Source organism: Ambystoma mexicanum, chromosome 9 (genome assembly GCF_040938575.1).
Source record: "Ambystoma mexicanum isolate Mex_15411 chromosome 9, UKY_AmexF1_1, whole genome shotgun sequence".
NCBI lineage: Eukaryota > Metazoa > Chordata > Amphibia > Caudata > Ambystomatidae > Ambystoma > Ambystoma mexicanum.
In genome coordinates this window covers 1,428,814,824-1,428,827,661 of record NC_090931.1, presented here as the reverse complement: position 1 = coordinate 1,428,827,661, position 12,838 = coordinate 1,428,814,824, and the positions used below count along the sequence as shown (strand labels likewise).

Genomic DNA, 12,838 nt, shown 5'->3' with positions numbered 1-12,838 from the left:
ACTACATCACCCGGGGGTCCAGATTCTAACTGGCTTTATTGAGAAATAACCTTTTGTTTATGGGGCATGACCCCGCCCTTCTCAGTTATGACTGCCTCGTCCGAGCAGATCATAAGTGGAAGGGGGCAAAGAGTGGAAAAAAACAGCCAGAAATGGAAAAACCCAGCTTCCCTCTCCTCGCGTTCTCCCAGGACCTCTTATCACTGCATCTGCAGTGCGCTCCAACTCCCTCTCAGTCTCGTCCTTCAGCAGACAATACAATAACTATTACCCACAGTAGTCCATTCAGCAACAATATTTATGTGACCTTGCTTCACCTTCACATCCGGGATGTGCGTTTATTCTACTGAACCCATGAAAAGATGTAGTCTTTCACTAAGTTGATGGGAGATGAATGTCCAAGATGGCTGCGCACCGGTGCTGTATTGTTTTAGCTTATATTTCGCATAAACAGGAAGCCAAAGAGAAAGGAAAGGACCAGAGCTGATTTGTCATACATATGGCCATGGATGCCAACATGGTTAGCAGACGGATTGAAAGTATGTCTAGGAGCACAAATACAAGTATGACTATGTGTGGTCAAGATCTGCATTACAGAATGTCACAAGACCACTGAGAAGACCAGTGGGATGAAGGTGCTGGTGGATGCGAACATGGAGGAAGAAAAAGACAGGATCGTAGAATAAAGAAATAACCTGAGAGCAAGGATAAAGGAATGCCCGCTATTCCTGATTGAGATGATAACATTTGATAATCCATTCGCCAATAACAGATACTGGGGGAAATGGGTATGGTGTTATATGACCTGGAGTTTTGATGACCATGCAAATTACTATGGACATCTTGGAGGAGTAATGAAGATATGGATCATGGTGGTTCGGTCGACATGTCGACCAGAGGGGGGGGACTGAAGAGAGGGTCCCTGGAATGCCCCTCCTCGCCCCCATGAACATGACGGCCCGAAGAGTAAAAAATGTGCAGTCACTCACTATTTGGCCAGGCCCCAGGAGGACCAGTGACTGACACGTATGTGGAAAAATATTCTCTCAGACAGCCGTTTAAACCTTATCCAGTGAATGTTTGTGGATACAGGTGCTTCAACATTGGTCATGGCCCCAAATATCTTGATGGATGAAATTGACTTATGCCGAGAAACCACTGTACTGATGTCATTAGTGACACCACCAAAACAGAAGGGTGATGGCTGGAAGGTTTTGAATTAATCATAACCACGGGCAAAGCTCTGGGCAACCCTCCAGACCATCGTTTTTCAGCCTGCCAAGCCATTACAGAAGGGGAAAAACCATATGCAAATCAGGCTTGGTCCTACCCCAAAAGGGGCAGTCCAGCCCGAACTGCTAGGTCACATCCCTTCTGCACGAGACCACAAACATCCCCAGACATGTTTCAGCCTTGTTGGGCGTCATTAGTGACACCACGACATAGCCACATTAGTCATGAAGTACCCATGCAAACAGTTCTGTAGATAAAGAGCAGATATATATGGTCAAAAGCTATACAAAAGAGATACAGAGCAAGCTTGCAGATGCTTATGGCAACTTACCCTATGGAACTACAGGATCATATGAGGAGCCTGGCAGAACCAAATCCAACTAACCTATAGGAAACATAGCACGATGTAGATGTGTAGAAAACATAATAACGAGGGTCACATAAGGCCGCAGAACGAGAGACGAGAGACGAGGGAAAGCGGAACCAGGATGCATAGCACAGGAAGGCCAGGGCTCACAGCCAAGGTCCGAGATAAGCAGCACATTCCAAACCTAAATAGAAGAGGGGGCCATTGGCAGAAAAACAGAATAAATCCTCAAATTACAGACCAGAACAGCTCGCTTTCGTGGTTCTCAACCACGTGATGCGGCCGAGCTAGACAATGGTTACTCACCCGCAATGGGAAGACTTAAAGTTCTCAGCACCACAGACATGAAGTGAAACATGAACAAGTTAACAGCGTTGCAACGTGGAGAGCACTCTCACAGGCAAAAGTGGTACTGTTAACGGATACATTAGGAACACATAGTCATTCTTATCACCATGAAGCAGTGCACAGAGTGCTGAGAACAGAGCTGGGTGCCAGGCCTGGGGAGAACAGTTCCAGCCAATCGGGGGACAGAAATCCAGGGGTGGATGGCAGAGGGAAAGGCCCAATGGTAATCCTGCAACAATGTAATAGTTTCTTGGGAAAGGGGCAGGCCAGCCTCCTGACATGAGAGGGCCAATTAACTAAGATCCATAGGGGCAATCTATATGGTATACCACTCCGATCACCCAACCAGAAAGTGGGATAGGTTTTTTCAGGGAAGGGCCCATGTTGTGACGATACTCTGCAACAAAAAGGCTTGACACGGGTTTGGGATGGGTGACTCAAGAGATTTTTGAATGTCCTGTATGATCCCTGTCTGTTTTTGTAATAAACGACAGTCTAACTTGCTCTTGGCTGAGTCCTCCGTTTGTTCTGGGAGAAGGGTTGTTGGGCCCTGGGAGCTGAACGGGTGAGCTTGTAGTAACCCCCAGACCTCTGGCATACCAGACCTCACCAACAGTGAACTTATGTGAATGTGTATGGGCAAAAAGGAGTGCTGCACATTTAACAGTATTTAAGGTCACACCACCTAGGCCAGAACACAGATATGTACAGGTTCCCAACAGCTGCTGTTAGTCAATCTCACATATTCAAGGTACCTTCTGTTCTCCTGGCTCACAAATCTGACTCTATAAATTGTGGTTCAAATGGAATTCCATGGTCGTTCTTCTAAAGAGAGAGTGGAGGCATGGTACATAGTTGTAGAAGAAAGCAAATGCAATACAGTGCATAACAAAACATTATATTGTATCATTTATACATACTCTGGGTCAATGGGAGCAAACAATATTGCTATAGTTTTTTGGTTTGCACAGATTTATTGTACACCGTTCCATTATCAATTTGCAAAAATATTGCTTTTTTATTACTACATTTTCAAAAATTACAACAGTCATAACATTTGTCACCAATATCTCTGCTGGCCGACAAGATTTGGCGCTTGTCCCCAAAAATACAAAACTTTGCAGTACGCAGTTACAGAATTTTTCAAGGAATTTGATTTTAAAGTGCTACCCCTGGGACATTTGACCCAGAAGTGTATTGTACAGGAAATATTAATGCTACTGGCAGGGACCAAGGAAGGGGCTTGGCTCATAAGATGCATGGAACGCGCTAGTCGGGGAGCGCGCTGTCGCAAATGGTGCAAAGAACTCTGCTGCAAAGGCAACGATATCGTCGGGTTTCCGCAAAAGCAGGAACTGGAGGAAGTCCGCCATGAGGATGCGCACGTCGGGGTGCCGTCGGATGTAAGTGGCATGATCAGACCGAAGCTCCTCCTACAACAAAAAGCATGGATCAGATCACAGTTTAACACCTCAAAGTTGTCCTGTTAACCACAATAAAACCCAGCATAATCACTTCCAAACACTTATCACCACTCAAAAAATATACTGTGCACATTTTATACTTCTCTAAAGAACATACAAAGTAGTAATAGAACACATATGTTTCCCTTGGTTACATATTTAATATGCTCAAATGATATATCACAATCTGGGGTCAATGATCAAGTTGTAAAGTACATTAACCAACTATACTTTGTATCCGCTCACTTAGTCATACTCCCACTTCATTGTATTTCTCATCCATTTCTTCCATGACTCTTTGGAAGTAGAATGGGTCAATCGCTACTGGTTCCCTTTCTATCTAAAACTTTATAACACATGATGACTTACTTCGACGAAACTGTAGGCCTGTTGACAGCCTCATTGGATATTAAAACAGTTGTGATAGGCATTTATGGTTGTCAAATAGGTTCCGCGTGTTTGAATTTGCATGCGTGACCAGATGTTTGGTGCCATTGACTAAAGTGCAGCTCTGAAGATGATTTCCTGGCGGCTACCAGGAAGTCACTGTTTTCCAGAAATCTTTAGAACTCCGGTCCTGCAATTGAGTGAGTCAATCGAGCAATGGAGACCTTTAATTTGAGTCATTTTGAGATGCAGTTGTGGCTTGCTTGGATAGTTCAGAGTAGCAAACCTAGTGAGACCAATCTGTTAGGATGAGAACTAAGGGGGTGCTGCACTTCTGAATCACCCTTGGAATCACACGCTTTGGGGGAGAAACAGACACATTCTTTCGAATATTTGAAACCAGGGAATGTGGCCCAGTTCATAGTGCCAAGACTGGTGCCAGGCTACTGAATAGGTGCCAATGTTACCTTGTTGATTTCTGGGGTGGAGGGGAAACGGTTATTCAGACCTCACCATCTCTTTCAGGGCATCTCTTTGATACTTCCTTCATTAGTTGCTGCTCTGCAGTCGAGGACTGAAGAAAGTTAAAAAGTTACTGAGTGGAAAACATAGTTCCCCATCACAAGTATCTTAATAAATCTATAAACAATGTTATGGGATACTGACGCACCTGCTTGCCTTAAAGTGAGCCCCCCTTTTCTCCTCTTAGATCTATTATTTTGCTAATGGGCAGAGAGAAATTAAGATTGTATAAAAACAGCAAAAATGATTTTTGGGAAGAACCTTGACTTAATTGGTTTTGAGGTTTGAAATTCTAGGTATTCTGTGTTTATGAATATTAATGAAGATCTCTGGTGGAACAGAGGGTTCCACTTGGGAGCGCTCCAAAGACTCTATAAATGAATCCGCCAGAGAGCAGCCTGCCAACACCTGCAACTTTCCTCCTAGTAAATGCTTGCTGATCCGACTCTTGAGGGTCTTACGTAAAGGCAGTTCTAGCGGCCCACTTGCATTTGAAAAGTGCAACATCTGGACAACATGAACAAAAGCCAAGCACGCAGCTTCAAGAGCCCAGAAAATGCAGAGCACCTAATGCCCAAATGTTGTGACTTGGTGTTTTTCAGCAGGAAGGTAAAGCCAAAAGAGAGGAAAGGGCGGAAGACCACAGTCCTGCAGAGAAGCTTGATTTGTTTGCATTTTGTTTATTTCATGCCAGAAGGCCTCAGATAAACCAAATCGCTAAGTAGTTTGGTGGTTTGTCTCCGCGGCAGGTGGGGACCCCCCCTGCTCCAAATTGACAAGGTGACAAGGGGGGCGGGGGAGTTTGGGAGAAATCCTTGTATATAGGCAAACGAGTCTACGAAGGACTTTCCCGCCAAGACGCCATACAGACAGGATAACCTGATGAAGAGCAAGTAAGATGAAGCGGGGAAAGTGGCCCAGCGTAAGCAGAGACCAGCAACCTTTGAAGGTTTCCAGAGAATACAAAGGGGGGGGGCTTTCTGAAATGGGAGAAGGCCACGCCCTTCAAGAAACATTACCGCAATATTGTGGGGATCCCAGAAGAATAGGGAGAATCAGCACCCCTTGTGGTTAGCTCTAGTGGCAAGGGAAAATCATTTGTCCTTTATTTTATCTGTGTCTTCTGTCAACAGCGGATCAGTCAAGAGTCAAATCTCCCTCATCCTAGAGGGACAACCCAAAGGACATTGTTGAAAATGTTGGAATATCAAGGAGAAATCGAAGAGCTCCCAGTGCGGGCAAAATAAAGAAAGTAGAAGCAGTAGAAATTGTAAGAAGCCCCTGGAAGGAACTGCAGGAATTAATAAAGAATTTGAAGATAAGATAACAACCCAAGGTAGGAGAAGGGAGTCATACACCTCGCCCTGTATACCATTGTTGAAACCTTTGTAAAAATGGGTACATTCCAAGACTTACACCCAGGAGAATGAGCCATTCTCCTGGGGTTTTGACCATAACATTTCTGTTCAGATTAGTGAGTTATGTTTTAGTGGTAGGGATAAAATAGGAGTTTTGACTAGGACAGCACCGATTCCTTTGACACCATGGACTTTCTAACAGGCCTGAGTTTTAGTTTTGTTGAGGAAGGGAAACCACCTCTAGAAGACTATAAAGTTAAGATTCTGGCGCACCTAATAAAAATGCATAGCTCACATCATATTTCACCTGGCCAGGCTCCCCATTCTATGTCACCACAGTACTTACCTACAACGTTGGTGAAACCTATTTTTGCTAAAGCTGTCTGCTTAAATTCTGTGTATTCAGGGAAATCAAGTGTAATATTGTTTCCTGCTGTCCCATATAACCTCGAAAGAGTTGAGCTTTAGATGCATGATTGCAAATACCATAGGTGAGCAGAAGGCACTTGAGGGAGACAAAACTTTGCTTAGCTTGATGAGGCCTCCCACCCCAGAGTCTGAAGGCCGTCTCTGTAGAGATTCCTTTCCACAGCCCCCAACTCAAACTCCTGAGGAATGAACACAGTGTGCCATCCTTCAAGAAAGCCCTGAAGACCATTCTGTTGCAGGTTGCTTTTGATACATTACCAACCATCAGAGGGGCCTCACCTATTACTCCCTCCCTACCACGCAGTGGAAAATGGCTTATAGAAAATGCCAAACCCATATCAACTGAGACCAGATGAGATGCAAACACACACTCCCTACTGTCAGGTGGTTTTCTCTTCTATCATCAATTGATCAGAATTCATGGTGCTGTAAAGTGGCCCTAAAGAGACACATGTCATCACATGACAAAACCCCTGAATGGATAGTACATCTATGGGGGCATAATAAATCAAGTGAGATATTGTGAAATCTAGTTTGTGGATCTATGTCCCGAGAAATACTGTAAAGACGCTTACGTTCAATTGAGCAATAAGCACCTTTGGTCACTAGGAAAGGGAGAGCATATAAAGAGGGAGATGTCTTTGCAAAATGATACAGTAGCTTACACAACACAATGTGCCAACGACCACCAAGCTATCATGCAGGACATGGCACAGAAATGTCATATTGTGCCATGAGATCGTACATGGCACAGGTGGCTACAGAATCCAGCATTTGTTACCCAGGGATAATGCTGCCCACCGTACCTTTCTATCCAGGAACCGAGAATAGAGCTGCACATCCTCTTCCCACTCTAAAACCTGCTTCCCAAACACCGGCTTGGGCTCCTGTTCCTCTACAGGGGAAGAGAAAGCAAGTGCATTAAATAATCACCTTTACATGTTTAACATTTAAAACCACACTACGACCATGAACAGTGAACACAGTAGGATGTCTTGCCCTGCTTTTTGAAAAGGCATATATTTCATATAGCTATCTATGAACATTTTTGTTTGGTAATATTCTGTTTATCTGTTACCCTTAAAAATCATTTGCACCCGCGGAGGGGACAGAAACCAATCAGGCTGCTCGGAACGTGGGCTGAAACTACCGACCTAACCCTTGTTCTGAGCAACCTGATGGCCGATTCCCTGCCATCTTCCCTCCACCCTCCCATCCCTTCTTATTTTAACCACTCCCACTTACCTGATTTCCACCACCGCTGCCTCCTGCCATTGTATGCGTTGGCCACCATGGAAATGGAAGAGGGGCTCCGTATGGAGCCCTGTATTCCAGCTCAGTGGCGGCCATCTTGCTAAAGTATTTCGTTTGAATGAACTGGACGCTGCGAGGCATCCCATTCATTCAAACAAAATACAATGCTCACACACCCCGGGTTACCGGATTGGCAACCCGGGGTGCTCATAGCATTCATACCCTCTCTGGCGTGCTGGATCGGGTGTTATCGACCCAGGAGCCTCGTTAAAAGCCTTCGCTATGCTGTGATTTGATTCGATTTTTACATTTATATAAGCGAATATCCCAGAGGGAACCTGGCAGCAAGCTGCATCTAGGCGCAGATGAAGGCATGATAATTACCTAAAAGCCTGTCAATTCGAATACTACACAAACAGGTATATTTTTAAGTGTTTACGGAAGGCCATTAGAGAATCCAATTGCCGAAGATGTATCGGCAGAGAGTTTTAGGCTCTGGGACCTACGACGGAAAAGTGTCGGTCACCCCAAGTCATAGTAGGGAGGGACCACCAGCAGACATTTGTCCAATGAGCGCAGTGCACAAGAAGGTTTATACTTTCTAATCTTTTGTACTAAATAAGCAGGGGCGAGATCATGGACACATTTAAATACCAAACACAGCAACTTAAACTGCACTCGTTCCTGAATTGCGAGCCAAGGAAGGCGCCTCCGAAAACCTGAAACAGCATCTCTGTGAGATAGTGAATAAAATCAGACATACTGCTGAGTTCTGTACCACCTGCAACCGAAGAAGTTGGAGTTTAGGCAAGCCAGTCAACAAAACATTGCAGTAGTCCAATTTGGTGTTCACGAGGGAGCCCACCACCATAGGGCGATCCTTCTCAGAGATCAATGGGAGCAATAGTTTCAACAGTTTCATCTGATAGTGTATGGGAGCGAGGGGCCCCCATGCCACCTCGCGCCGTACACTCCTCAGTACGGGACTTGGACCACGTGCCTCCACTAGTGGGGTTGCCCTTTACCCTTATGTAAAGTTAACCACGGTTGACCGCTGCATAGATGGGACTACTGAGCAGGACATGGGGCATCCATCTTTTGTGCCCCCTTTCGACTCCATCTTGGGTAAACAGGCCTCACTGCGATAGTACAGCAAGGCTCAGCTCCCCCTTCCACCGCAACAGCCAAGGACAGAGACACACACAAGGCGCGCAGGCAGCTGGCTGGCCCCCACCCTTGCACTCCCTCTGCGAAGGAAAGCTCTGCGCTCCCATTCTCACGCTGAAGCTGGAGAAAGTTACAACAACCAAAATGATACAGTTTTCTTCCTCTGAGATCACTGTTTGCCTGAGAACCAGCATGTGAACCAGGATGAGCTAAGCACTTTTTTGCTCGTTCGTCCCCATAAACGTGCAAGCCACCCACCCCCATTTAGAGTAATTTATTGCCATCCTAACCCAGCGCTCCCTGTAAGGTATTTCTTTCAAGTGCCAGACCCTCGCCTGCGCTGAGAAACCCACCCAACACACCCACCCAACACACCCACTACTAACCTTAAGCACTTTGCCACAATATATGTTTTTACTCGTACTAATAGGTCTAAAGCTTAGGAGATATGTGAAACACAGCTTGACTCTTTTTACATGCACAACAAAGGTCATGGCCTCCAATTAAAGCACCAAATGACCCAATTGTACTGACAATAAATACTATGTGTGATTTGAGTAGAAATATGAAATTTTTTTGGGTTATTTCCTAGCTGGAGAAATAAACCATCCTTTGAACTCTTGCAGCCGGTTCTCAGTGCCTCCTTCCCCGACAGGGGTTGTGTTGGTTATTTTATTTTCTCTTACACGTATTAAAACGGGGAAAGGCACCTACAATAGCAACAGGATTTCACCATCTGATTCACCTGAAGAGTGCCTTTCAAATTGGAATGCCAAATGACACCCAAATTCCTCACTGTCTACGGGTAGTCCATAGTTTGTCCAAAGAGGGTCGGGCAAGGTATTGAGTGCAATTCATTGTTCAGTTGGGACCAAAGACAATAATCTCTGTGTTTGATGGATTTAGTTGGGGCATATTGTCCTGCATCCAAGTTTGAAATTCTTCAGCACATCTCACTATGCGCTCAATTTCTGCCTTTGGCTGGGTGAGTCTTACATATATCTGCATTAAACTGAGCCAAGATGTCCAATATTGGGCATATATGAAGATTGAACAATTTCGGAGACCGAGACGAGCCCTACGAAACTCTCCAGCCCATAGGCAAAGATTCAGACAAGAACAAACCTGCTTTAGCTTGTGGCACACGATCTGATAGGAAGGAACCATTTTTAGCTATATCCGACGTATTTGCCATGAGGGAAAGTCTGGCTAGAAGTATATCAAAATCTACCGTATCAAATGCAGCCGACAAGTGAAGCATTACTAATATGCTGATGTCAGCTTTGTCGGTTGTCTCTAGAGTGTCGTCCCAAACAGTGAGTAAAGCTGTCTCAGTCCCATAACCTGCCCTAAATACAGATTGATAGCAATCCAAGATATCATTTTCCTCCCAAAAAATCTGCAACTGAGAGGTAACTAGCTTCTCCAAGATCTTTGCGGCCCACAACAGGCCCACAATAGGTCGATAGTTTGCCAAAACATTATGGTCCAGAGAAGGCGTTTTTAACAATGGAGTTAAAAAAGAGTTCTTAAGTTCAACTGTGGCCTTTAACTCAGGTCCTGGGCCGATAACTCCCGATTCAGCGGGCCCGATCGGGTATGATATCTTATTTCTAATTATGCACAGAGCAATTAATTAAACACACTTCCTTCAGTTCATTAACATAGGTAGTCTAACACAAAAATTGTAAATGTCAGAATACTCAAAAGACTCCACATTCAAATACCACAAAAGACTTCAGAAGGAAAGAGTTAATCAATCATTTAATTATTTGCTTGACTTTTAGAATTGCAAAATACAATATCTGCTCTGGTTTTCCCTTAAACACAGAATCAGCTACAAAGGCCCAACAATTTCTATATTAAGGTCCCTCCTCGCTGCCAACAATGAAAATTCCTAACTAGCTTGGGTTGTACAACAACGGGTTGAGACCTTTACCATACATTATGGCTGGCAGATCATTGTGCAACTCAAAGCCCATAGAATGAGCTTTGAGTTGAATTGTTTTCCAACTGTTTAGGGTAGGTGTAATTAAGGTTGTCGGGCGCTTGTGCAATAATGATGCATTTTGAGATACACTGCAAGGTGGTAATTGCCCCTGGCCCAAGCTAATAGACCCAATCAAAGCAACAGCCATTAACAAGGGACAAAGGACCTTATCACCTCATAATGGCCCCAGGAGGGGAGGCGGGGGCGGGGCCGGGGGGTATTGCTATTAGAACATTCCAGCCAATGAGGGTAGAAACTTCTGTTTAAAACAAAAGATGCGACAAATGAAAAATACTGGAATGTTGGGACTGAAAACATACCAGCCATTATTGCCCTCTGCCACTGAATATTCTGAAATGGAACTGTCAATACTTCAAAGGTCTAATTAAGCATTGATACCTGATCGGGCAGGCCTGAGTTAAAGGCCTGAACGTAGCATTTAATGAAGGTCCCGGGGCCGTTACCACCCAATCCAGAGGGCTGATTGGGTATTATAGCACCCCGGGTTGCCAATCCGGAAAACCAGGGTGCTGACAGCGTTCCGTTCATTCATACAAAATACTTATGCAAGATGGCTGCCTCGTACGTGGAAGACAGGGCTCCAAGAGGAGCTCCTCTTCCATTTCAATAGCGGGCAGCTGGATCGGAGCAGGAGCAGTGCTAGTGGGATACCGCGGCTGTGGATGACAAAAAGGTAAGTTAGGGATGGGTGGGAGGGACGGGAAATTAAACCTTAAGGGAGGGTGGGGGAAAGATGAAAAGGGGACGGGGAAGCAGAAGTCAGGCTGCTCGGAACACAGGCTTGGATCTGTAGATTCAGCCCACGTTCCGAGCAACCTTATTGGTTGCTCACACCGCCCCGGGTGCTAACTAAGCGATAATACCCAGTTTCAAGGGCTGTAGTGAGTGATAATGGTGAGAGTCCCCGGGCCGTTACCATTCGGAACAGCCTTTTGAACCAGGCATTATTGCTATTAGCATCCCAGAGCCAAAGGCCAACCCCAAGCATGCTAATAGATATATAAGTTGAGACAGCACAATGGCATTCCAAAAGTTCAAAAATAAAAGCACCATAGAAGAAGATGACAACCAGGAAAAAAGGAGAAAGAAACTTTCTGAAATCGCTTCTCCATTTCCCGAGCATTTCTTTGTAGAAAGTGTCACTACTTTGTGATTGAGGGGCTCCGGGATTTCGGCCAAGGTTCTAGGCATTGATGTTGCACAAACATTTCCCTGGGCCCAGGAATGGCCAGACTCAGGCTCCTGGGTGCCATAGTCTCCACCAGCACTGCTATGGCAGGATCCTTACCATTCAGGTACCTCTTAGCTTGGACACGTTCTACTTTTCTCTTCCCCCATTACTCTTTCCTCTTTCATTTGCTGTTCTATTTTCTCCTGTCTCCTGTTAAATGCCTTGCAACAGCCAGGGCTTCTGCACCTCACCTCATGGCTTCCAGACCTTACTTATCGCTTTCATCTGCTCCTCTATTACTTTCTCCTTACTCCTCTCCAAATGGTTACTCTCCACCACCTTCACACTTAATCTTTCCTTCCTCCTCCAGCACCACTTTTCCAACCTCCGCTCTATACATGGAGCCAGTAGGATCACTTTTCAATGACTCAGGTCTCTCACTCCACCAATACACAGACGGTACCCAGTTATGCCTAAAACCTTTCATTGGTGGCTAACCGAAATGCACCTTGGTGGCTTCAAACCACACCCAGCCCGACTTCCAAATCAATCAGGTTCACCATACAACGTATTCTCTCTTCCTGACACTATATCAATAAAAAGGCGCTAACTGCCTGGTACCAGCTAACATTCCTCCAGAAGATAAAATACTTCCTTCCACCTGAAGACTCTAGAACCACAGTCCAGGCCTTGGCAATCTCCCACACATATGGATGCCCAACATACCACGGCATGCCTCATAACAGAAAACAAACAATGTGATCACATTTCTCCCATCGTAAGGGAGATGCACCGGCTTCCTATACGAGCCAGAATATGCTTTAAGACTGCCTGCATCACCTATAAGCAACCACAGCTCACACATAGGGCTACCTAGCTGCAGAGTTCTGTTGTCACTCACCGGATGCTTTTCCCGGAATAACTCAGGAAGACCCGGACCGGATTTGATTGTAGAACCCCGGTTAGACCTAAACCGGGGCCTCCTCTCTGTTGAGGGAAAAAACTCTTTTCAATGATATGCCCACCGACCGTTAGAAAACAGTCAATGAGGCAGATCACTTAAAAGAGCGGGGAGCACACACCGCTATGACCACCAGCTGCAAGAAAACAAAACACTGTTTAGTTGTA

At 45.2% G+C, this 12,838-nt stretch overlaps 1 protein-coding gene across 2 annotated transcripts in view; it reads right to left on the bottom strand.

The window, feature by feature from the left end:
• Positions 1-2,908: 2,908 nt before the first annotated feature.
• CATIP (ciliogenesis associated TTC17 interacting protein) overlaps positions 2,909-12,838 on the bottom strand; it is a 430,282-nt gene continuing 420,352 nt past the window's right edge. The window contains exons 11-12 of one of the 2 annotated variants that reach the window (XM_069616835.1): positions 6,914-7,002; positions 2,909-3,381 (exon numbers count right to left, since the gene is read on the bottom strand). In XM_069616835.1, coding sequence (XP_069472936.1) covers positions 3,166-3,381; positions 6,914-7,002 — 305 coding nt within the window. In that variant the 3' untranslated portion in view covers positions 2,909-3,165. The remainder of the gene's footprint in view (positions 3,382-6,913; positions 7,003-12,838) is intronic. The other variant, XM_069616836.1, reaches the window with a different exon arrangement.